This window comes from Eurosta solidaginis, chromosome 3, assembly GCF_040869045.1.
Source record: "Eurosta solidaginis isolate ZX-2024a chromosome 3, ASM4086904v1, whole genome shotgun sequence".
NCBI lineage: Eukaryota > Metazoa > Arthropoda > Insecta > Diptera > Tephritidae > Eurosta > Eurosta solidaginis.
This window is the reverse complement of record NC_090321.1, coordinates 209,404,845-209,430,585: the sequence shown is the minus strand read 5'-3', so window position 1 is coordinate 209,430,585 and position 25,741 is coordinate 209,404,845. Positions and strand designations below refer to the sequence as shown.

Below are 25,741 nucleotides of genomic sequence, written 5' to 3'. Positions count from 1 at the left end.
TGCGGAAAGCACGATCCCCTTGGCGGGCATCAGTCGGGATAGGGAGGGATTTGTATTCGTCCCACTTTCCTTTTTAAAGTTTATTAAAGTGCGTTTTTCTGTGACGATGAAGTCGGCGGTACGCTCGAGCGAAAAAGGTATAGCCATGTGGTCGGATGCCAATGTTACCATCGGCTGCCAGTTGACGCAGATTACGACTTCTGCACTCACGATTGAAATATCCGGCGATCTGTGACAGCTTCCTACCATACGTGTGGGAGCGTCTCCGTTTATTGTGCAGAACGTCGTTTCTTCTATTTGATCCGCCAATATCTCACCCCTACTGTCCGCCCGCAAGTTTGAATGATATAGATCGTGATGGGCATTGAAATCGCTTAAGATAATGCGATTATTGCCAGTGAGTAAGGCGCTGATATTAGGGCGGTATCCACTGGGGCAACAGGTGGCAGGAGGGATGTAGATGTTGATGATTTCTAGGTTTGCATCGCCTGACCGGACAGATAACCCTTGACGTTCTAAGACACTGTCCCTGCGGTCGATGCCGGGATCAGACTACGGGACGTCCTAGGGCACTCATCTCAGATCGCTATTTAAAATGAACGATATCGGACTATAACCACGCCCACTTTTTCGATATCGAAAATTTCGAAAAACCGAAAAAGTGCGATAATTCATTACCAAAGACGGATAAAGCGATATAACTTGGTAGGTGAGTTGACCTTATGACGCAGAATAGAAAATTGGTAAAATTTTGGACAATGGGCGTAGCACCGCCCACTTTTAAAAGAAGGTCATTTAAAAGGTTTGCAAGCTGTAATTTTGCAGTCGGTACAGATATCATAATGAAATTTGGCAGGAACGTTACTCCTATTACTACATGTGTTCTAAATAAAGATTTGCAAAATCGGATGACGAACAGACCCACTTTAAAAAAAAATTTTTTTAAAGTCAATTTTTAACAAAAGATTTAATATCTTTACAGTATACTAGCAGACCCGGCAGACGTTGTTCTGCCCTAAATTTGGCCTATCTGCATACATTTTAATAAGCTTTTTCCGTCTAACTACCCCTCTACACTTTTTCCTAATCTTTTTATTCACTCCTCCCTCCGTCTTTTTCGCTTCATCTCCATCTTCATCTCATTCTATCTCTTTCTCAGTCTCCTTCTCTCCTTTCTCTTCTCTCAAGTTTTTCTCCTTCTTCTTCATCTCTTATTGCCAGTCCCAGAGGGTGGTATGTAATTTGTTCCAGTCCCATTCCGAGTCTCAGTCCCAGTCCCACTCCGACTCTCAGTCTCAGTCCCAGTCCTAGTCCTAATCCCAGTCCCAGTCCGTCTCTGGTATACTTCCCGGAAAAAAGCATCGTAAATAATAATATAGGCAAATTTATATACGAAATTTCAGGCAAATCGAATAGGACGTATGTAAATAGGTATGTGGGTATTATTAATTCTTGTCTTTATTTCGGCTTCGCATGCTTATTTATCAGTTTTGCCAGGTTGATGCGACTAAATCGAATATCACAATGAACTTTAGAGCTCTCAGCAACAGCTTTCATTTGATATCCATAATACACACATTCTAGGGGTATCCGGGTCCATGTTTTGGCCTATATCTCGAGACCCTAGTTACTCAGCGGTGTAAAACTTACTCTGTATATAGCACACATCAACAGCTTCAATTTGATACCCATAATATAAAAACACATTCTAGGTGTATCCGGGTTCATGTTTTGGCCTATATCTCGAGACCGTAGTCACCCAGCGGTGTAAAACTTACTCTGTACTAAAGCATACATCAACAGCATCAATTTGATACCCATAATGTAAAAACAAATTCTAGGGGTATCCGGGTCCACGTTTTGGGCTATATCTCGAGACCCTAGCATCCCAGTTGTACGAAAATTATCCTGTACTATAGCACTCATCAACAGCTTTCATTTGATATCCATATTGTATAAACGCATTCTGGGGGTACCCGGGTCCACGTTTTGGGCTATATCTCAAGACCCTAGCCTCCCATTTGTATGAAAATTATCCTGTACTGTAGCACTCATCAACAGATTTCATTTGATATCCATATTGTATAAACACATTCTAGGGGTACCCGGGTCCACGTTTTGGGCTATATCTCGAGACCCTAGCCTCCCAGTTGTATGGAAAGAATCCTGTACTATAGCACTCATCAACAGTTATCATTTGATATCCATATTGTATAAACACGTTCTAGGGGTACCCGGGTCCACGTTTTGGGCTATATCTCGACAATCTAGCCTCCTAGTTGTATGAAAATTATCCTGTACTATAGCACTCATACAGCTTCCATTTGAAATCCATATTGTAAAAACACATTCTAGGGGTACCGGGGTCCACGTTTTGATCTCAAGACCCTAGGCACGTAGCGAAAAAAAGGTAGACGTTGGCCGATTCTCAGACCTACCCAATATGCTCACAAAATTTCATGAGAATCGGTTAAGCCGTTTCGGAGAAGTTAAGCCTCTAACACCGTGACAGAAGAATTTTATATGTTAGACTAGAAGACCCGGCAGACGTTGTCCTGCCCTAAATTTGGCATATCTGTATACATTTTAATAAGCTTTTTCCGTCTGACTCTGCCCTCCCCCCCTATTCACTTTTTCCTAATCCTTTTATTCACACCTCCCTCCGTCTGTTTCGCTTCATCTATCTCCATCTTCGTCTCATTCTATCTCTTTCTCAATCTTATTCTCTCTTTTCTCTTCTCTCAATTCCTTCTCATTCTTCTGCATCCCTTATTGCCTGTCCCAGAGGGTGGTATGTATTTTATTCCAGTCCCAGTCCCCGTTCTACTCCGAGTCTCAGTCCCAGTCCTTGTCCTAATCCCATTCCCAGTCCGTCTTTGGATAATATATTACTCTATACCAAAGCACTCATCAACAGCTTTCATTTGATATCCATATTGTATAAACACTGTCTAGGCATTCACTGGCCCACGTTTTGGCCTATATCTCGAGACCCTGTACCTGTAGTAACCACCACGTGAGGTTTACGCAACTTGTGTGAGGTTTACGCAACTAAAGTTTGAACAAAATCGACCGAAGCATCTCTTCAAACACCGGCGACCAACTAACGCACATTTTAGCCTTTCTTTTTATATATATAGATTTTTATTTTTCACACTTCACTATAATATTAAACCGAAATGCAGATTTTCGTTGCTTTTGAAATTCGGCTTAAAAATTGCACATGGAATAACTAAAGACTTTCCTGTATTAAAAAAAATGTCATAGTACCTCTAAATCGCGGGCCCCTCAGAAATAATATTGCGATTATAAACTGAGATATAACCTATCCTATATTTCAAGTTAGATCAAATTACACACGGGGTGCAAAACAAATTCAAAATCGGGTCAGTAGTTTAGGAGTCCATTGGCCTCAAACCTTTGACACGTGTTTTTTATATATTAAGATAAGTAAAATATGTCAACATTCAACTCCAGTAATGATAAGGTGCAACAAAATACAAAAATAAAAAAAAATTCAAAGTGGTCGTGGCTCCGCCCTTTTTCATTTAATTTGTCTAGAATACTTCTAATGCCATAAGGCGAAGAAAAATCTATCAATCCTTGTGAAATTTGGTACGGACTACCAACCAACAGCCCAGGTATGACTAGTGCATTGTCATGAGCCAATACCAAATCGGGCAGTCTAATTCCGATGCCTTTCTATCCATCCTGAAGTTCCCTATCGATCTCCTTGATGGAGGCAGCATGTCATGTACATACATATATACATAATCTGCTTGCCCTGTTAAATATATAAACACTCAATGCTGGGACCAATTCCGCTCTTATTTTTTATACTCAGTTGAGCAGAGCTCACAGAGTATATTAACTTTGATTGGATAACGGTTGGTTGTACAGGTATAAAGGAATCGAGATAGATATAGATTTCCATATATCAAAATCATCAGGATCGAAAAAAAATTTTATTGAGCCATGACCGTCTGTCCGTCCGTCAACACGATAACTTGAGTAAATTTGGGGTATCTTGATGAAATTTGGTATGAAGGTTCCTGAGCTCTCATCTCAGATCGCTTTTTAAATTGAACGATATCGGACTATAACCACGCCCACTTTTTCGATATCGAAAATTTCAAAAAATTGAAAAAGTGCGACAATTCATTACCAAAGACGGACAAAGCGATGAAACTTGGTAGGTGAGTTGAACTTATGATGCGGAATAGAAAATTATTAAAATTGTGGACAATGGGCGTGGCACCGCCCACTTTTAAAAGAGGGTAATTTATTAATTTTGCAAGCTGTAATTTGGCAGTCGTTGAAGATATCATGATGAAATTTGGCAGGAACGTTACTCCTATTACTATATGTATGACAAAATACAAAAATAAAAGAAAATTTCAAAATGGGCGTGGCCCTTGTTCATTTAATTTGTCTAGGATAATTTTAATGCCATAATTCGAACAAAAATTTATCAATCCCTGTGATATTTGGTAGGAGCTTAGATTCTAGGACAAAAACTTATTTCTGTGAAAAAGGGCGAAATCGGTTGAAGTCACGCCCAGTTTTTATACACAGTCGACCGTCTGTCCTTCCGCTCGGCCGTTAGCACGATAACTTGAGCAAAAATTGACATATCTTTAATGAACTTAGTTCACGTGCTTACTTGAACCCACTTTATCTTGGTATAAAAAATGAACGAAATCCGACTATGACCACGCCCACTTTTTCGATATCGAAAATTACGAAAAATGAAAAAAATGCCATAATTCTATACCAAATACGAAAAAAGGTATGAAACATGGTAATTGGATTGGTTTATTGACGCAAAATATAACTTTAGAAAAAAACTTTGTAAAATGGGTGTGACACCTACCATATTAAGTAGAAGAAAATGAAAAAGATCTGCAGGACGAAATAAAAAACCCTTGAAATCTTGGCAGGAATACTGTTCGTGATATTACATATATAAATAAATTAGCGGTATCCAACAGATGATGTTCTGGGTCACCCTGGTCCACATTTTGGTCGATATCTGGAAAACGCCTACACATATACAACTAACACCACTCCCTTTTAAAACCCTCATTAATACATTTAATTTGATACCCATATCGTACAAACATATTCTAGAGTCACCCCTGGTCCACCTTTATGGCGATATATCGAAACGGCGTCCACCTATGGAACTAAGGGACACTCCCTTTTAAAATACTCATTAAAACCTTTCATTTGATACCCATATCGTACAAACCAATTCTATAGTCACCCCTGGTCCACCTTTATGGCGATATCTCGAAAAGGCGACCACCTATACAACTACCACCACTCCCTTTTAAAACCCTCATTAATACATTAAATTTGATACCCATATCGTACAAACACATTCTAGAGTCACCCCTGGTCCACCTTTATGGCAATATCTCGAAAAGGCGTACACCTATAGAACAGAGCCCCACGGCCTTTTAAAATACTCATTAACACCTTTCGTTTGATACCCATATTGTACAAACGCATTCTAGAGTCACCCCTGGTCCACCTTTATGGCGATATTTCGAAAAGGCGAAATAAAAAACCCTTGAAATCTTGGCAGGAATACTGTCCGTGATATTACATATATAAATAAATTAGCGGTATCCAACAGATGATGTTCTGGGTCACCCTGGTCCACATTTTGGTCGATATCTGGAAAACGCCTACACATATACAACTAACACCACTCCCTTTTAAAACCCTCATTAATACATTTAATTTGGTACCCATATCGTACAAACACATTCTAGAGTCACCCCTGGTCCACCTTTATGGCGATATCTCGAAACGGCGTCCACCTATGGAACTAAGGGACACTCCCTTTTAAAATACTCATTAAAACCTTTCATTTGATACCCATATCGTACAAACCAATTCTATAGTCACCCCTGGTCCACCTTTATGGCGATATCTCGAAAAGGCGACCACCTATACAACTACCACCACTCCCTTTTAAAACCCTCATTAATACATTAAATTTGATACCCATATCGTACAAACACATTCTAGAGTCACCCCTGGTCCACCTTTATGGCAATATCTCGAAAAGGCGTCCACCTATAGAACTGAGCCCCACGGCCTTTTAAAATACTCATTAACACCTTTCGTTTGATACCCATATTGTACAAACGCATTCTAGAGTCACCCCTGGTCCACCTTTATGGCGATATTTCGAAAAGGCGAAATAAAAAACCCTTGAAATCTTGGCAGGAATACTGTCCGTGATATTACATATATAAATAAATTAGCGGTATCCAACAGATGATGTTCTGGGTCACCCTGGTCCACATTTTGGTCGATATCTGGAAAACGCCTACACATATACAACTAACACCACTCCCTTTTAAAACCCTCATTAATACATTTAATTTGGTACCCATATCGTACAAACACATTCTAGAGTCACCCCTGGTCCACCTTTATGGCGATATCTCGAAACGGCGTCCACCTATGGAACTAAGGGACACTCCCTTTTAAAATACTCATTAAAACCTTTCATTTGATACCCATATCGTACAAACCAATTCTATAGTCACCCCTGGTCCACCTTTATGGCGATATCTCGAAAAGGCGACCACCTATACAACTACCACCACTCCCTTTTAAAACCCTCATTAATACATTAAATTTGATACCCATATCGTACAAACGCATTCTAGAGTCACCCCTGGTCCACCTTTATGGCGATATCTCGAAAAGGCGTCCACCTATAGAACTAAGCCCCACGCCCTTTTAAAATACTCATTAACACCTTTCGTTTGATACCCATATCGTACAAACAAATTCTAGAGTCAGGCCTGGTCCACCTTTATGGCGATATCCCTAAATGGCCCACAGTTCTATAGATGGACGCCATTTAGGGATATCGCCATAAAGGTGGACCAGGCCTGACTCTAAAATTTGTTTGTACGATATCCTCTTAAAATACTCTTTAATACCTTCCCTTTGATACACATGTCATACAAACACATTCCAGGGTTACCCTCGGTTCATTTTCCTACATGGTTATTTTCCCTTATCTTGTCACCATAGCTCCAAACTGAGTATGTAATGTTCGGTTACACCCGAACTTAACCTTCCTTACTTGTTTATTTTCATCATGGTCGAAATACACTTGGATATGTCTGAATTTCTTGTAGGTTTTGCCGAAATACACGCATCTAGGCTTTCTGAAATACTTCTTGAAAAGGTATAATAAATTTTTCTATTGAAATTTTTTAATATAATTCAAATAACTTGGCTATTTGTTTTTGTATCATACTGTTTTTTCCATGTTATATAGCCACGTTTCAAATTAAACCAGATAATTTTTCGAATTCGAAAACAGAAAATTTGTAGACTATATTTTATGAGGATCATTGCTTCGCATTGTAAAAGGTACTTGTTCCCGTTATTGCTATTATTGGTTATTGTGATTTCGAACAAGACGCTGGTGCTGTGATTGTTTCAGTTAGTAATGACGATTTCTACAAAGCGGTTCCTCCAACTTACAAGTCCTTTCAGTCACTGTAAAAAAATTAAACCTACTTTAAATGGCTTGAACTAGAACCTCTTGTCAATAAAGTGTGGTAGACTTCTGAAACTAATAAAAACCTTTTTAAATTAGCCCTCAATTATTATTAAAATATGTTGCCGCCGGTGGTTTTATTTATTAAAATATGTTGCCGCCGGTGAATATGCATTTTTTCGATTTGGTATTAAGGTTTTCTGGGTTAAGCATTGAATATTCTATATTTGTATATGATGTCTTGAATACCAAGCTTAAAAAGACAACCGTTATGTTTTACTCTGAAAATAGGGTGTGTGTGAGAAAATTTATGAATGCACTCTTCGAAAATTAATTATTTTAATTATTAGTAATCAGTATCTGGCCTTTTAACTATGAACTAGGATAAGAAATCAAAAATTAGATCTTTTTTTCATCACCAATTATTGTTTCTAGCAGTAATATAAATTAGTTTTACCTCCTATTTGTTATCCTTTCATATAGCTTCATACGTGACTGTAGGCAATTCGTTTAAAAATGGTAAACAGTGGCTACAATGTGTCTATCCAAAGTACAATGGAATCAAATGACAAATTCAAGAAGTCGAATTCGTTACCTGGACCAGCAGATTTCCAAGAAACAAATCAGCAGTAAGTTGCATGCAATCTTTTAAAATTTATTTATTTAAGTATGTTGTTTCTTGTTACAGAGAGAAAGCTGTTACAGAAGCAAAATATCCCTACTCTGCCTTGGTAAGTTGAAGTTTCGAGGGAAGCTATGAAAAAATAAAATTTTGTTTTGAATATATTAAACTGGAATTCAATTAAATTAAAACTTAGGGTCCAACTCTTTATAAAAGGGAATCCGTCTTTATAAAAATGTAAGGCGCGATAGCCTCCGAAGTGATTTTAAGCCAAACTTGTCTTCTAATTTGCGTCGTGAGCCTTTAATTTTCCCTACAAATTGGCGGGATAGAACCTACATGTTTTAAACCGACTCCGAACGGCATCTGCAAGGCAGATGAGTTTTCACTGAGAAGCTTTTCATGGCAGAAATACGCTCGGAGTGCTTGCCAAACAATGCCGAGGGGCGACCACGCCTGGAAAATTTTTTTTCTAATTGAAAAAACTTGTTTCTAAAATTTTGATGTTGCTTTGCCCGGGCGTGAACGCAGGATCTTCGGTGTGGTAGGCGGAGCACGCTACCACCACACCACGGCGGCCGCACATTCCGCCTTAATACATCTACAAAAAAAAAATAAATAAACCCTGCAAAAATTGTTGGATTACGTGTTCCATTTTCTTCATGTTGGAGTACTCTAACAATACCCCTTTGCAATGCGTTTGCGGACCACCATCAGCCGATCATTGCTCGTTTTTTAACGACCGTGATCACGACACGATGACGATCGAACAGAGTTGCCAAAAGTAAAATATTGCATACAAATAACTGATAATAAAAAAAAAACTGTGGCAAAAACTATGGCAACTCTGATAAAATGCAACCGCGCACTGGTTTTATGTATACATAGTACAGAGAAATATTAGTTTATTCACGCAAAAGCTAAATAACATAAGAATATTCGTAGTAAAAAATATAAAAGTTATATTGCCCCTCTTCATTTACTTTCATTATACTCAGTTGAGCAGAGCTCACAGAGTATATTAACTTTGATTGGATAACGGTTGGTTGTACAGGTATAAAAGAATCGAGATAGATATAGACTTCCATATATCAAAATCATCAGTATCGAAAAAAAATTTGATTGAGCCATGTCCGTCCGTCCGTCTGTCCGTTAACACGATAACTTGAGTAAATTTTGAGGTATCTTGGTGAAATTTGGTACGTAGATTCCTGGGCACTCATCTCAGATCGCTATTTAAAATGAACGATATCGGACTATAAGAACGCCCACTTTTTCGATATCGAAAATTTCGAAAAACTGAAAAAATGCGATAATTCATTGCCAAAAGCGATTAAAGCGATGAAACTTGGTAGATGGGTTGACGTTATGACGCAGAATAGAAAATTAGTAAGATTTTGGACAATTGGCGTGGCACCGCCCACTTTTACAAGAATGTAATTTAAAAGTTTTGCAAGCAGTAATTTGACAGTCGTTGAAGATATCATGATGAAATTTGGCAGGAACGTTACTACTATTACTATATATGTGCTAAATAAAAATTAGCAAAATTGGATGAAGAACACGCCCACTTTTTAAAAAAAAAATTTTTTTAATTCAAATTTTAACAAAAAATTCAATATCTTTACTGTATATAAGTAAATTAAGTCAAAATTCAACTCCAGTAATTATATGATGCAACAAAATACAAAAATAAAAGAAAATTTCAAAATGGGAGTGGCTCCGCCCATTTTCATTTAGTTTGTCTAGAATACTTTTAATGCCATAAGTCGAACAAAAATTTACCAATCCTTCTCAAATTTGGTAGGGGCATAGACTCTATGACGGTAACTGTTCTCTGTGAAAATGGGCGAAATCGGTGGAAGCGACGCCCAGTTTTTATACACAGTCCACCGTCTGTCCTTCCGCTCGGCCGTTAACACAGTAACTTCAGCAAAAACCGATATATCTTTACTAAACTTAGCCCACGTACTTATCTGAACTCACTTTATCTTGGCATAAAAAATGGCCGAAATCCGACCATAACCACGCCCACTTTATCGATATCGAATATTACGAAAAATGAAAAAAATGCCATAATTCTATACCAAATACGAAAAAAGGGATGAACCATTGTAACTGGATTGATTTTCTGACGCAAAATATAACTTTGGAAAAAACTTTGTAAAATGGGTGTGACACCTACCATATTAAGTAGAAGAAAATGAAAAAGTTCTACAAGGCGAAATCAACAGCCCTTGGAATCTTGGCAGGAATACTGTTAGTGGTATTGCATATATAAATAAATTAGCAGTACCCGACAGATGATTTTCTGGATCACCTGGTCCACATTTTGGTCGATATCGCGAGAACGCCCTCACATATATATCTAAGGGCCACTCGCTTTTAAAACCCCCATTACCACCTTTCATTTGATACCCATATCGTACAAACACATTCTAGAGTCACCCTGGCCCACCCTAATGGCGATATCTCGAAAAGGCGTCCACCTATAGACCTAATGCCCACTCCCTCTTAAAATGCTCAGTAACACCTTTCGTTTGATACCCATATCGTACAAACATTCTAGAGTCACCCTTGGTGCACCTTTATGGCGATATCTCGAAAAGGCGTCCACCTATAGAACTAAGGATTACTCCCTTTTAAAATACTCATTACCACCTTTCATTTGATACCCATATCGTACAAACACATTCTAGAGTCACCCTGGCCCACCCTAATGGCGATATCTCGAAAAGGCGTCCACCTATAGACCTAATGCCCACTCCCTCTTAAAATGCTCAGTAACACCTTTCGTTTGATACCCATATCGAACAAACATTCTAGAGTCACCCTTGGTCCACCTTTATGGCGATATCTCGAAAAGGCGTCCACCTATAGAACTAAGGATTACTCCCTTTTAAAATACTCATTACCACCTTTCATTTGATACCCATATCGTACAAACACATTCTAGGGTCACCCCTGGCCCACCCTAATGGCGATAACTCGAAAAGGCGTCCACCTATAGACCTAATGCCCACTCCCTCTTAAAATGCTCAGTAACACCTTTCGTTTGATACCCATATCGTACAAACATTCTAGAGTCACCCCTGGCCCACCCTAATGGCGATATCTCGAAAAGGCGTCCACCTATAGACCTAATGCCCACTCCCTCTTAAAATGCTCAGTAACACCTTTCGTTTGATACCCATATCGTACAAACATTCTAGAGTCACCCTTGGTCCACCTTTATGGCGATATCTCGAAAAGGCGTCCACCTATAGAACTAAGGATTACTCCCTTTTAAAATACTCATTACCACCTTTCATTTGATACCCATATCGTACAAACACATTCTAGAGTCACCCTGGCCCACCCTAATGGCGATATCTCGAAAAGGCGTCCACCTATAGACCTAAGGCCCACTCCCTCTTAAAATGCTCAGTAACACCTTTCATTTGATACCCATATCGTACAAACAAATTCTAGAGTCAGCCTGGTCCACCTTTATGGCGATATCCCTAAATGGCGTCCATCCATAGAGCTATGGCCTACTCTCTCTTAAAATACTCTTTAATACCTTCCATTTGATACACATGTCATACAACCACATTCCAGGGTTACCCTAGGTTCATTTTCCTACATGGTGATTTTCCTTATTTTGTCTCCATAGCTCTCAACTGAGTATGTAATGTTCGGTTACACCCGAACTTAGCCTTCCTTACTATTAAATTCACTCCGATAATTCTTTCCGACACAATTCCTCTTTAGTACTTTGGCATATGATGCTCTGTGGGTACTCCATGGAGTACTACAGTGAAAGTACTTTGGAAAGTACTCTCATGTATGTACTCTATGGAATACTCACAAACAAAGCGAGAGTGGGATCACCTACTCCTCTCCTAGGACATCGCAATGTTAATTTGAGCACATTTTTTGTATGAATACAGATTAGTTTTGGAATACTCCTATACTCCCAAAGGAGTATTCCTTACATTATTTAAGGAGTACTCGCGTTTTTTGTCTAAGTCATGGATGATAAATGGATTTTTTCATTTTGTACCAAACGAGGAAAAAAATGTACCAAATCATTCAAAAATGTACCAAAAGTCTTCGGATGTGAATTTGAACCAAACTAGAGCTATATTCTGCTTCTTTGTCCAAAAACTGTTTTTAGTCAGGAAACTTTTTAAGACAAAATTTAAGGTAGTATAACAGGGAAATATGATTTATGAAGAAATACTTTTCCAGTAAAAATAATAAAAGAAGTTTATCGATTGAAGCGTACAATTATGTACATATATAAAAACATTTCTTTATTGAGTACCAGTAAGGAACATAAAATTAATATTTAAACAAGTAAGGAAGGTTAAGTTCGGGTGTAACCGAACATTACATACTCAGTTGAGAGCTAGGGAAAATAAGCATGTAGGAAAATGAACCGAGGGAAACCCTGGAATGTGTTTGTATGACATGTGTATCAAATGAAAGGTGTTAAATAGTATTTTATGAGGGAGTGGGCCATAGTTCTATAGGTGGACGCCATTTAGGGATATAGCCATAAAGGTGGATCAGGGTTGACTCTAGAATGCGTTTGTACGATATGGTATCAAATGAAAGGTGTTAATGAGTATTTTAAAAGGGAGTAATCCTTAGTTCCATAGGTGGACGCCGTTTCGAGATATCGCCATAAAGGTGGACCAGGGGTGACCCTAGAATTTGTTTCTACAAGATGGGTATCAAAAGAAAGGTGTTAATGAGTATTTTAAAAGGGAGTAATCCTTAGTTCCATAGGTGGACGCCGTTTCGAGATATCGCCATAAAGGTGGACCAGGGGTGACCCTAGAATTTGTTTATACAATATGGGTATCAAAAGAAAGGTGTTAATGAGTATTTTAAAAGGGAGTGATGCTTAGCTCCACAGGTGGACGCCGTTTCGAGATATCGCCATAAAGGTGGACCAGGGGGACCCTAGAATTTATTTGTACAATATGGGTATCAAAAGAAAGGTGTTAATGAGTATTTTAAAAGGGAGAGATGCTTAGTTCCACAGGAGGACGCCGTTTCGAGATATCGCCATAAAGGTGGACCAGGTGTGACCCTAGAACTTGTTTGTACGATATGGGTATCAAATTAAAGGTATTAAGGAGGATTTTAAAAGGGAGTGGTGGTAGTTGTATAGGTGGTCGCCGTTTCGAGATATCGCCATAAAGGTGGACCAGGGGTGACCCTAGAATTTGTTTGTAAAATATGGGTATCAAAAGAAAGGTGTTAATGAGTATTTTAAAAGGGAGTAATCCTTAGTTCCATAGGTGGACGCCGTTTCGAGATATCGCCACAAAGGTGGACCAGGGGTGACCCTAAAATTTGTTTGTACAATATGGGTATCAAAAGAAAGGTGTTAATGAGTATTTTAAAAGGGAGTGATGCTTAGTTCCACACGCCTTTTCGAGATATCGCCATTAAGGTGGACCAGGGGTGACTCTAGAATGTGTTTGTACGATATGGGTATCAAATGAAAGGTGGTAAAGAATATTTTAAAAGCGAATGGGCTTTAGTTCTATAGGTGAACGCCTTTTCGAGAAATCGCCATAAAGGTGGACCAGGGGTGACTCTAGAATATGTTTGTACGATATGGGTATCAAATGAAAGCTGTTAATGAGTATTTTGAAAATGAGTGATCCTTAGTTCCATAGGTGGACGCCGTTTCGAGATATCGCCATAAAGGTGGACCAGGGGTGTCTCTAGAATGTGTTTGTACGATATGGGAATCAAATGAAAGGTGTTACTGAGCATTTTAAGAGGGAGTGGGCATTAGGTCTATATGTGGACGCCTTTTCGAAATGTCGCCATTAGGGTGGGCCAGGGGTGACTCTAGAATGTGTTTGTATGATATGGGTATCAAATGAAAGATGGTAATGAGTATTTTAAAAGGGAGTAATCCTTAGTTCTATAGGTGGTCGCCTTTTCGAGATATCGCCATAAAGGTGGACCAAGGGTGACTCTAGAATGTTTGTACGATATGGGTATCAAACGAAAGGTGCTACTGAGCATTTTAAGACGGTGTGGGCATGAGGCCTATAGGTGGACGCCTTTTCGAGATATCGTCATTAGGGTGGGCCAGGGGTGACTCTAGAATGTTTGTACGACATGGGTATCAAACGAAAAGTGTTACTGAGCATTTTAAGAGGGAGTGGGCATTAGGTCTATATGTGGACGCCTTTTCGAAATGTCGCCATTAGGGTGGGCCAGGGGTGACTCTAGAATGTGTTTGTATGATATGGGTATCAAATGAAAGATGGTAATGAGTATTTTAAAAGGGAGTAATCCTTAGTTCTATAGGTGGTCGCCTTTTCGAGATATCGCCATAAAGGTGGACCAAGGGTGACTCTAGAATGTTTGTACGATATGGGTATCAAACGAAAGGTGCTACTGAGCATTTTAAGACGGTGTGGGCATGAGGCCTATAGGTGGACGCCTTTTCGAGATATCGTCATTAGGGTGGGCCAGGGGTGACTCTAGAATGTGTTTGTACGATATGGGTATCAAACGAAAGGTGTTACTGAGCATTTTAAGAGGGAGTGGGCATTAGGTCTATAGGTGGAGATATCGCCATTAGGGTGGGCCAGGGGTGACTCTAGAATATTTGTACGATATGGGTATCAAACGAAAGGTGTTACTGAGCATTTTAAGAGGGAGTGGGCATTAGGTATATAAGTGGCTCTAGAATGTGTTTGTACGATATGGGTATCAAACGAAAGGTGTTACTGAGCATTTTAAGAGGGAGTGGGCATTAGGTCTATAGGTGGAGATATCGCCATTAGGGTGGGCCAGGGGTGACTCTAGAATATTTGTACGATATGGGTATCAAACGAAAGGTGTTACTGAGCATTTTAAGAGGGAGTGGGCATTAGGTATATAAGTGGACGCCTTTTCGAGATATCGCCATTAGGGTGGGCCAGGGGTGGCTCTAGAATGTGTTTGTACGATATGGGTATCAAATGAAAGGTGGTAATGAGTATTTTAAAAGGGAGTAATCCTTAGTTCTATAGGTGGACGCCTTTTCGAGATATCGCCATAAAGGTTGACCAAGGGTGACTCTAGAATGTTTGTACGATATGGGTATCAAACGAAAGGTGTTACTGAGCATTTTAAGAGGGAGTGGGCATTAGGTCTATAGGTGGACGCCTTTTCGAGATATCGCCATTAGGGTGGGCCAGGGTGACTCTAGAATGTGTTTGTACGATATGGGTATCAAATGAAAGGTGGTAATGGGGGTTTTAAAAGCGAGTGGCCCTTAGATATATATGTGAAGGCGTTCTCGCGATATCGACCAAAATGTGGACCAGGTGATCCAGAAAATCATCTGTCGGGTACTGCTAATTTATTTATATATGCAATACCACTAACAGTATTCCTGCCAAGATTCCAAGGGCTGTTGATTTCGCCTTGTAGAACTTTTTCATTTTCTTCTACTTAATATGGTAGGTGTCACACCTATTTTACAAATTTTTTCCAAAGTTATATTTTGCGTCAATAAATTAATCCAGTTACAATGGTTCATCCCTTTTTTCGTATTTGGTATAGAATTATGGCATTTTTTTCATTTTTCGAAATTTTCGATATCGATAAAGTGGGCGTGGTTATGGTCGGATTTCGGCCATTTTTTATACCAAGATAAAGTGAGTTCAGATAAGTACGTGGGCTAAGTTTAGTAAAGATATATCGGTTTTTGCTGAAGTTACTGTGTTAACGGCCGAGCGGAAGGAAAGACGGCGGACTGTGTATAAAAACTGGGCGTGGTTTCCACCGATTTCGCCCATTTTCACAGAGAACAGTTACCGTCACAGAATCTATGCCCCTACCAAATTTGAGAAGGATTGGTAAATTTGTTTTCGACTTATGGCATTAAAGGTATTCTAGACAAACTAAACGAAAATGGGCGGAGCCACGCCCATTTTGAAATTTTCTTTTATTTTTGTATTTTGTTGCATCATGTCATTACTGAAGTTGCATTTTGACTTAATTTACTTTTATACAGTAAAGATATTAAATTTTTTGTTAAAATTTGAATTAAAAAAAAATTTTTTTAAAAAGTGGGCGTTTTCTTCAACCAATTTTGCTAATTTTTATTTAGCACATATATAGCAATAGTGGTAACGATCCTGCCAAATTTCATCATGATATCTTCAACGGCTGCCAAATTACAGCTTGCAAAACTTTTAAATTACCTTCTTGTAAAAGTGGGCGGTGCCACAACCATTGTCCAAAATCTTACTAATTTTCTATTCTGCGTCATAACGTCAACCCATCTACCAAGTTTCATCGCTTTAACCGCCTTTGGCAATGAATTATCGCATTTTTTCGGTTTTTAGAAATTTTCGATATCGAAAAAGTGGGCGTGGTTATAGTCCGATATCGTTCATTTTAAATAGCGATCTGAGATGAGTGCCCAGGAATCTAAGTTCCAAGTTTCATCAAGATACCTCAAAATTTACTCAAGTTATCGTGTTAACGGACAGACGGACGGACGGACGGACATGGCTCAATCAAATTTTTTTTCGATACTGATGATTTTGCTATATGGAAATCTATATCTATCTCGATTCCTTTATACCTGTACAACCAACCGTTATCCAATCAAAGTTAATATACTCTGTGAGCTCTGCTCAACTGAGTATAAAAATAAGTAAGGAAGGTTAAGTTCGGGTGTAACCGAACATTACATACTCAGTTGAGAGCTATGGTGACAACATAAGGGAAAATAACTATGTAGGAAAATGAACCGAGGGAAACCCTGGAATGTGTTTGTATGACATGCGTATCAAATGAAAGGCATTAAAGAGTATTTTAAGAGGAAGTGGGCCATAGATCTATAGATGGACGCCATTTAGGGATATCGCCATAAAGGTGGACCAGTCCTGACTCGAGAATTTGTTTGTACGATATGGGTATCAAATGAAATGTGTTAATGATAATTTTAAAAGGGAGTGGGCCTAAGTTCTATAGGTGGACGTCTTTTCGAGATATCGCCATAAATGTGTACCAGGGGTGACTCTAGAATTTGTTTGTACTATATGGGTATCAAATGAAAGTTGCTAATGACTATTTTAAAAGGGCGTGGGCCTTAGTTCTATAGGTGGACGCCTTTTCGAGATATCTCCATAAAAGTAGACCAGGGGTGACTCTAGAATTTGTTTGTACGATATGGGTATCAAATGAAAGGTGTTAATGAGTATTTTAAAAGGGAGTGGGCCTTAGTTCTATAGGTGGATGCCCTTTCGAGATATCGCCATAAAGGTGGGCCAGGGGTGACTCTAGAATTTGTTTATATGATATGGGTATCAAATGAAAGGTGTTAATGAGTATTTTAAAAGGGAGTGGGCCTTAGTTCTATAGGTGGATGCCTTTTCGAGATATCGCCATAAAGGTGGACCAGGGGTGACTCTAGAATTTTTTTGTATGATATGGGTATCAATTGAAAGGTGTTAATGAGTATTTTAAAAAGGCGTGGGCCTTAGTTCTATAGGTGGACGCCTTTTCGAGATATCGTCATGAAGGTGGACCAGGGGTGAGTCTAGAATTTGTTTGTACGATATGGGTGTCAAACGAAAGGTGTTAATGAGTATTTTAAAAAGGAGTGGGCCTTAGTTCTATATGTTGACGCCTTTTCGAGATATCGCAATAAACGTGGACAGGGGTGACTCTAGAATGTGTTTGTACGATATGGGTATCAAATTAAAGGTATTAATGAGGGTTTTAAAAGGGAGTGGCCCTTAGTTGTATATGTGAAGGCGTTTTCGAGATATCTACCAAAATGTGGACCAGGGTGATCCAGAACATCATCTGTCGGGTACCGCTAATTTATTTATATATGTAATACCACGTACAGTATTCCTTCCAAGATTCCAAGGGCTTTTGATTTCGCCCTGCAAAACTTTTTCATTTTCTTCTACTTAATATGGTAGGTGTCACACCCATTTTACCAAGTTTTTTTTAAAGTTATATTTTGCGTCAATAGACCAATGCAATTACCATGTTTCATTCCTTTTTTCGTATTTGGTATAGAATTATGGCATTTTTTTCATTTTTCGTAATTTTCGATATCGAAAAAGTGGGCGTGGTCATAGTCGGATTTCGGCCATTTTTTCCACCAATACAAAGTGAGTTCAGATAAGTACGTGAACTGAGTTTAGTAAAGATATATCGATTTTTTCTCAAGTTATCGTGTTAAAGGCCGAGCGGAAGGACAGACGGTCGACTGTGTATAAAAACTGGGCGTGGCTTCAACCAATTTCGTCCTTTTTCACAGAAAACAGTTATCGTCCTAGGAGCTAAGCCTCTACCAAATTTCACAAGGATTGGTTAATTTTTGTTCGACTTATGGCATTAAAAGCATCCTAGACAAATTAAATGAAAAAGGGCGGGGCCACGCCCATTTTGAAATTTTCTTTTATTTTTGTATTTTGGTGCACCATATCATTACTGGAGTTGAATGTTGGCATATTAACTTTTCTTTTAAAATTTGAATTAAAAAAATTTTTTTTTTTAAAAGTGGTCGTGGTCGTTCTCCGATTTTGCTAATTTTTATCAAGCAGACATAAAGTAATAAGAGTAACGTTCCTGCCAAATTTCATCATGATATCTTCAACGACTGCCAAATTACAGCTTGCAAAACTTTTAAATTACCTTCTTGTAAAAGTGGGCGGTGCCACGCCCATTGTCCAAAATTTTACTAGTTTTCTATTCTGCGTCATAAGCCCAACTCACCTACCAAGTTTCATCGCTTAATGCGTATTTGGTAATGAATTATCGCACTTTTTCGATTTTTCGAAATTTTCGATATCGAAAAAGTGGGCGTGGTTATTGTCCGATATCGTTCATTTTAAATAACTATCTCAGATGAGTGCCCAGGAACCTACATACCAAATTTCATCAAGATACCTCAAAATTTACTCAAGTTATCGTGTTAACGGACAGACGGACGGACGGACATGGCTCAATAAAATTTTTTTTCGATACTGATGATTTTGCTATATGGAAGTCTATATCTATCTCGATTCCTTTACACCTGTACAACCAACCGTTATCCAATCAAAGTTAATATACTCTGCGAGCTCTGCTCAACTGAGTATAAAAAATAACAGCTGCATTCAATGCAAAAACATTTCATAAAAACATTTTAGGTACAAAATATTTAGATTCTGATATAAAAGTTGACAAATTGTCGCCTACATCTATATTAATAACTCATTTTTCAACCACTACATTAGCAGTTCTTCTTCTTTGAGTTCTTTAAATACCTCAGTTGACAAAAAGCGTTTTTTCGTATCTATATTATGACAACTATTGTTAGTTGATTTCATCAGGTCTTTAGTTTTTAGTAAATTCAAAACTGTGTTTGTTTGAACTCTATTTCCATACGTGGTTTTAATTAAATTTTGTATAGAAAATATCCTTTCTACGTTTGTGGATGAATGTGGAATCGACAATATGCCTTGAACCATTCTATAAATACTGGAAAACATTCTTGTACAATATGGATATCAAATGAAAGCTGTTGATGAGTGCTATAATTCAGGATAATTTTCATAAAACTGGGAGGCTAGGGTCTCGAGATATAGCCCAAAATGTGGACCCGGGTACCCCTAGAATGTGTTTATACAATATGGATATTAAATGAAAGCTGTTGACGAGTGCTATAGTACAGGATAATTTTCATACAACTGGGAGGATAGGGTCTCGAGATATAGCCCAAAATGTGGACCCGGGTACCCCTAGAATGTGTTTATACAATATGGATATCAAATGAAAGCTGTTGACGAGTGCTATAGTACAGGATAATTTTCATACAACTGGGAGGCTAGAGTCTCGAGATATAGCCCAAAATGTGGACCCGGGTACCCCTAGAATGTGTTTATACAATATGGATATCAAATGAAAGCTGTTGATGAGTGCTATATTACAGGATAATTTTCATACAACTGGGAGGCTGGGTCTCGAGATATAGCCCAAAATGTGGACCCGGGTACCCCTAGAATGTGTTTATACAATATGGATATCAAATGAAAGCTGTTGATGAGTGCTATATTACAGGATAATTTTCATACAACTGGGAGGCTAGGGTCTCGAGATATAGCCCAAAATGTGGACCCGGGTACCCCTAGAATGTGTTTATACAATATGGATATCAAATGAAAGCTGTTGATGAGTGCTATATTACAGGATAATTTTCATACAACTGGGAGGCTAGGGCATCGAGATATAGCCCAAAACGTGAACCCGGGTACCCCTAGAATGTGTTTATACAATATGGATATCAAATGAAAGCTGTTGACGAGTGCTATAGTACAGGATAATTTTCATGCAACTGGGAGGATAGGGTATCGAGATATAGCCCAAAACGTGAACCCGGGTACCCCTAGAATGTGTTTATACAATATGGATATCAAATGAAAGCTGTTGACGAGTGCTATAGTACAGGATAATTTTCATGCAACTGGGAGGATAGGGTATCGAGATATAGCCCAAAATGTGGACCCGGGTACCCCTAGAATGTGTTTATACAATATGGATATCAAATGAAAGCTGTTGACGAGTGCTATAGTACAGGATAATTTTCATACAACTGGGAGGCTAGGGTCTCGAGATATAGCCCAAAATGTGGACCCGGGTACCCCTAGAATGTGTTTATACAATATGGATATCAAATGAAAGCTGTTGATGAGTGCTATATTACAGGATAATTTTCATACAACTGGGAGGCTAGGGTCTCGAGATATAGCCCAAAATGTGGACCCGGGTACCCCTAGAATGTGTTTATACAATATGGATATCAAATGAAAGCTGTTGATGAGTGCTATATTACAGGATAATTTTCATACAACTGGGAGGCTAGGGTCTCGAGATATAGCCCAAAATGTGGACCCGGGTACCCCTAGAATGTGTTTATACAATATGGATATCAAATGAAAGCTGTTGATGAGTGCTATATTACAGGATAATTTTCATACAACTGGGAGGCTAGGGCATCGAGATATAGCCCAAAACGTGAACCCGGGTACCCCTAGAATGTGTTTATACAATATGGATATCAAATGAAAGCTGTTGACGAGTGCTATAGTACAGGATAATTTTCATGCAACTGGGAGGATAGGGTATCGAGATATAGCCCAAAATGTGGACCCGGGTACCCCTAGAATGTGTTTATACAATATGGATATCAAATGAAAGCTGTTGACGAGTGCTATAGTACAGGATAATTTTCATACAACTGGGAGGCTAGGGTCTCGAGATATAGCCCAAAATGTGGACCCGGGTACCCCTAGAATGTGTTTATACAATATGGATATCAAATGAAAGCTGTTGATGAGTGCTATATTACAGGATAATTTTCATACAACTGGGAGGCTAGGGTCTCGAGATATAGCCCAAAATGTGGACCCGGGTACCCCTAGAATGTGTTTATACAATATGGATATCAAATGAAAGCTGTTGATGAGCGCTATAGTACAGGATAATTTTCATACAACTGGGAGGATAGGGTCTCGAGATATAGCCCAAAACGTGAACCCGGGTACCCCTAGAATGTGTTTATACAATATGGATATCAAATGAGAGCTGTTGACGAGTGCTATAGTACAGGATAATTTTCATACAACTGGGAGGCTAGGGTCTCGAGATATAGCCCAAAACGTGGACCTGGGTACCCCTAGAATGTGTTTATACAATATGAATATCAAATGAAAGCTTTTGATGAGTGCTATAGTACAGGATAATTTTCATACAACTGGGAGGATAGGGTCTCGAGATATAGCCCAAACGCGGACCCGGATACACCTAGAATATGTTTTTACATTATGGGTATCAAATGGAAGCTGTTGATGTGTGCTATAATACAGAGTAAATTTTACACCGCTGAGTGACTAGGGTCTCGAAATATAGGCCAAAACATGGACCCGGATACCGCTAGAATGTGTGTGTATTATGGATATCAAATGAAAGCTGTTGGTGAGAGCTCTGAAGTTCATTGTGATATTCGATTTAGTCGCATCAACCTGGCAAAACTGATAAATATGCTTGCGAAGCCGAAATAAAGACATGAATTAATAATACCCACATACTTATTTGCATACGTCCAATTCGATTTGCCTGAAATTTCGTATATAAATTTGCCTATATTAGTATTTATGATGCTTTTTTCCGGGAAGTATAATAGAGATGGACTGGGACTAGGATTAGGACTAGGACTGGGACTGAGACTGAGACTCGGAGTGGGACTGGGACAAAATACATACCACCCTCTGGTACTTGCAATAAAAGATGAAGAAGAAAGAGAAAAACTTGAGAGAAGAGCAAAGAGAGAAGGATACTGAAAAAGAGATAGAATGAGACGAAGATGGAGATGGAGATGAAGCGAAAAAGACGGAGGGAGGAGTGAATAAAGAGATTAGAAAAAAGTGTGGAGGGGTAGGGCAGAGTTAGACGGAAAAAGCTTATTAAAATGTATGCAGATAGACCAAATTTAGGGCAGAGCAACGTCTGCCGGGTCTGCTAGTAATATTCTATAAATATGGGGATAATATCCACATTAACACCTCAGTAAACTTCATCTGGGATTAAGTGATTTTCGTCTGAATCAATATTTAACATCCAAATAGGACTGGAGGCTAAATAACATTTTTTTATAAATTTTCTATATTCACACTATTTATTTCATTTAAAATATAAGAAAGTAATGTAAGATATACTTTATAATTAGGACTTTGAAAATTTTCAGAAATAAGATTAATATTTTGATTACTGCTTTTATTTTCAAATACGTAAAGATTAAAATAATACTTGAGGGCATCCCATTGCTCAAGAATTCTATCTATGACTGCTTGTCTCGAAAGCTACCTTGTGGGAGCGCACTTTAGTATAACATGCATTTCTGTACCGAAATGTTCTTGAAAACTCTGAGAATCTGCCCTCCTAAGGGAGCTGTTACAAAAATGATAGTTTACGTCTTTTAAAAATGTATCAATTTTATTGGGAAATACATCACAAACGGCCATTGAAGCTAAATTTAAAATGTGACAAACACATCCATTAACATGAAAATTTCGAACAACTTGCTTCAGCCTTGCTTGCACTCCGCTTTTTGCTCCCATCATAACCGAGCAATTGTCAGCAGTGAAACCAATCATATTTTCAAGTGGTACTGAATGGTCTTTCAAATATTTAATAATGGCATTTAAAATGCCCTCCGTGCTACTATCGGTCAAATGTATCAAATCTAAAAATCTATCAATGAACTTTTTATCAAAAATTCGAATCGAAACTACCAAATTTTTTGATATACATATATCAGTCGTTTCATCTATAATTAGAGGGTAATAATTCTTCTGACAAATGCAATTATTATTTGTTTATTTGTTTTTTTTTTCTGTGCTTCAATTCTATTGATGCAAGATTTGTTTACAATTTTAGAATCTGGTATGCTATTTTTCATAAGCATATCTAAATGATCCATAATTGCAAATGTCAAATTGTGCTCGGCAACAAAACAACTTAACTATATATTTTCTTCGAAAAATTTAAAATTTTTTTGTACATTCAGATCTGCTTTGCAAATGTCTTGAAGTGTAGTGCTATATTTTACAAAAATGTACCAAATATGTCAATGTAGTACCAACGTACTTTCGGGAAGCGAAATGTACCAAAAAAAGTACAAATGTACCATGATTATCATCACTGGTCTAAGTTCGGGTGTAACCGAACATTATATACTCAGCGTGAGCTTCAATTGTACATTAGATTTCAGATAATTTATTTTTCTACATAACACGTGACACCGCCCGTTTAAAAAAAATGTCATAGAAAATTGCTTAGTCATAAAAGGGGCGGTGCCACATCCATTTTCAAAAATTTTTGTGTTTTCCAATTTAATGTTATACGTCTATTTAGAAAGTAAAATTATATTAATACAAAGCCCTTTTCGCTAAGATATAGCTTATTATTCTCGTCTACGACCTTTTAAAAAATCTTTTATATAAAAGTGGGCGTGGGCTTTAACCGATCTCGTCCATTTTTATAGAAAATTGGGGCGGTGGCACGCCCATTTTAAATTTTTTTTTTCAAATTTTTATCAAGAGTCCCAATATCAGTCCACACGTCAAATTTCAACATTTTAGGTGTATTATTTACTAAATAATCAGGTTTTTTGTGTTTTCCAAAATGTTATATATATAAAAAGTGGGCGTGGTTATCATCGATTTCGCTCGTTTTCAATACAAATCTATTCCGGGTCCAGATAAACTCCTGTACCAAATTTGGTGAAGATATCTCAATATTTACTCAAGTTATCGTGTTAACGGACAGACGGACTGACGGACGGACATGGCTCAATCAAATTTTTTTCGATACTGATGATTTTGATCTATCTCGATTCCTTTATTCCTGTACAACCAACCGTTATCCAATCAAAGTTAATATACTCTGTGTGCAAAGCAAGCTTTAGTTATTTTTTGATTTGTGAGATGTGATGCATAGAGAAGTTTTATTAGGTACTGTGAAGGTACATATGTATATCCGCTAGCAGAATGGGCCCATTTTTAGGTACTCAGATCAAAGGGCACAAAAATCAAATTTTCGTAAACATACAAAGTGTCATAGCATCTTTTTTGACCTTTTACTGAATTTTTTTTTTGCGGGTCCGGCATCTCCAAGTGCCAAATATATTTAAATATTTTATTTGGTTATCATTTTTAGATTTGTTTATTATATATATGTACATATGTAATAATTTGTGTAATTATTGGTACGGGAGCATTCTAGGAAGTAATCATGTATCATGCTAGAGTGATATTTACAAATTTCGATATAGAAATATCGTCGAGTAAAAAGTGAAGTGTTGAAGGCAAAGAGGAAACTTTTAAGAAGAAACAAAGTGGAACCTTTAAATCGAAGTGAAAATGGCAGACCTGGTCAGTAGCTTTCAATAATTTAGGAATCTACACAATAAATACAAACATATTATCATCATTGTATATGTATTCGTTAAAAAATTAAAACAAACCAGGGACGAATCTAGAAAAAATCTGTGGGTTCAGATTTTATTCACAAACTGTAGTCATTTATGTAGTGGTGTTCTTGAAGTCGATATGAAAAGCAAAACCCAAGCTCTCTCGTTAACATTGTAATTGAAACAGGGATCGTAACAGTTATAAGTTTTATTATAAATAGTCTGTGTAGAAAGGAAATCATTTATATACTTCTAATGCTGTTGGAATTACCCCTTCTGTCTAATATTTTTTCGTTTATATTTTGACCAGTAACAGTTATTTGCACACTTTGAATAAAATACCTGTGTTGTAGTGTTAGAAAATGTTTGTTTGTTTTAATGGTGTGTTCAATTTATACTTATTATTATGAATTCATGAGCTTAACACCGGCTTATAATAACTGAATATTCAATTATTACGTTGTTTCTAAGAGAAACTGAAAAGAAAGGAACATTTACTGGCATATTGCGATGGTACCATTTCGAAAACCGCCACGTAATCATCATCAGGCAATTTCGTAATATTCACACGGAGAAACTGCAGTTGCCTTAACCA

The 25,741-nt window shown here is 37.9% G+C and overlaps 1 protein-coding gene across 2 annotated transcripts in view; it reads left to right on the top strand.

The window, feature by feature from the left end:
- The window catches only part of Mdr49 (Multi drug resistance 49), a 72,578-nt gene that overhangs the window by 20,878 nt on the left and 25,959 nt on the right, over nucleotides 1-25,741 (top strand). For both annotated transcript variants that reach the window (XM_067774970.1, XM_067774969.1), the window contains exons 2-3: nucleotides 8,021-8,166; nucleotides 8,226-8,268. In XM_067774970.1, coding sequence (XP_067631071.1) covers nucleotides 8,054-8,166; nucleotides 8,226-8,268 — 156 coding nt within the window. In that variant the 5' untranslated portion in view covers nucleotides 8,021-8,053. The remainder of the gene's footprint in view (nucleotides 1-8,020; nucleotides 8,167-8,225; nucleotides 8,269-25,741) is intronic.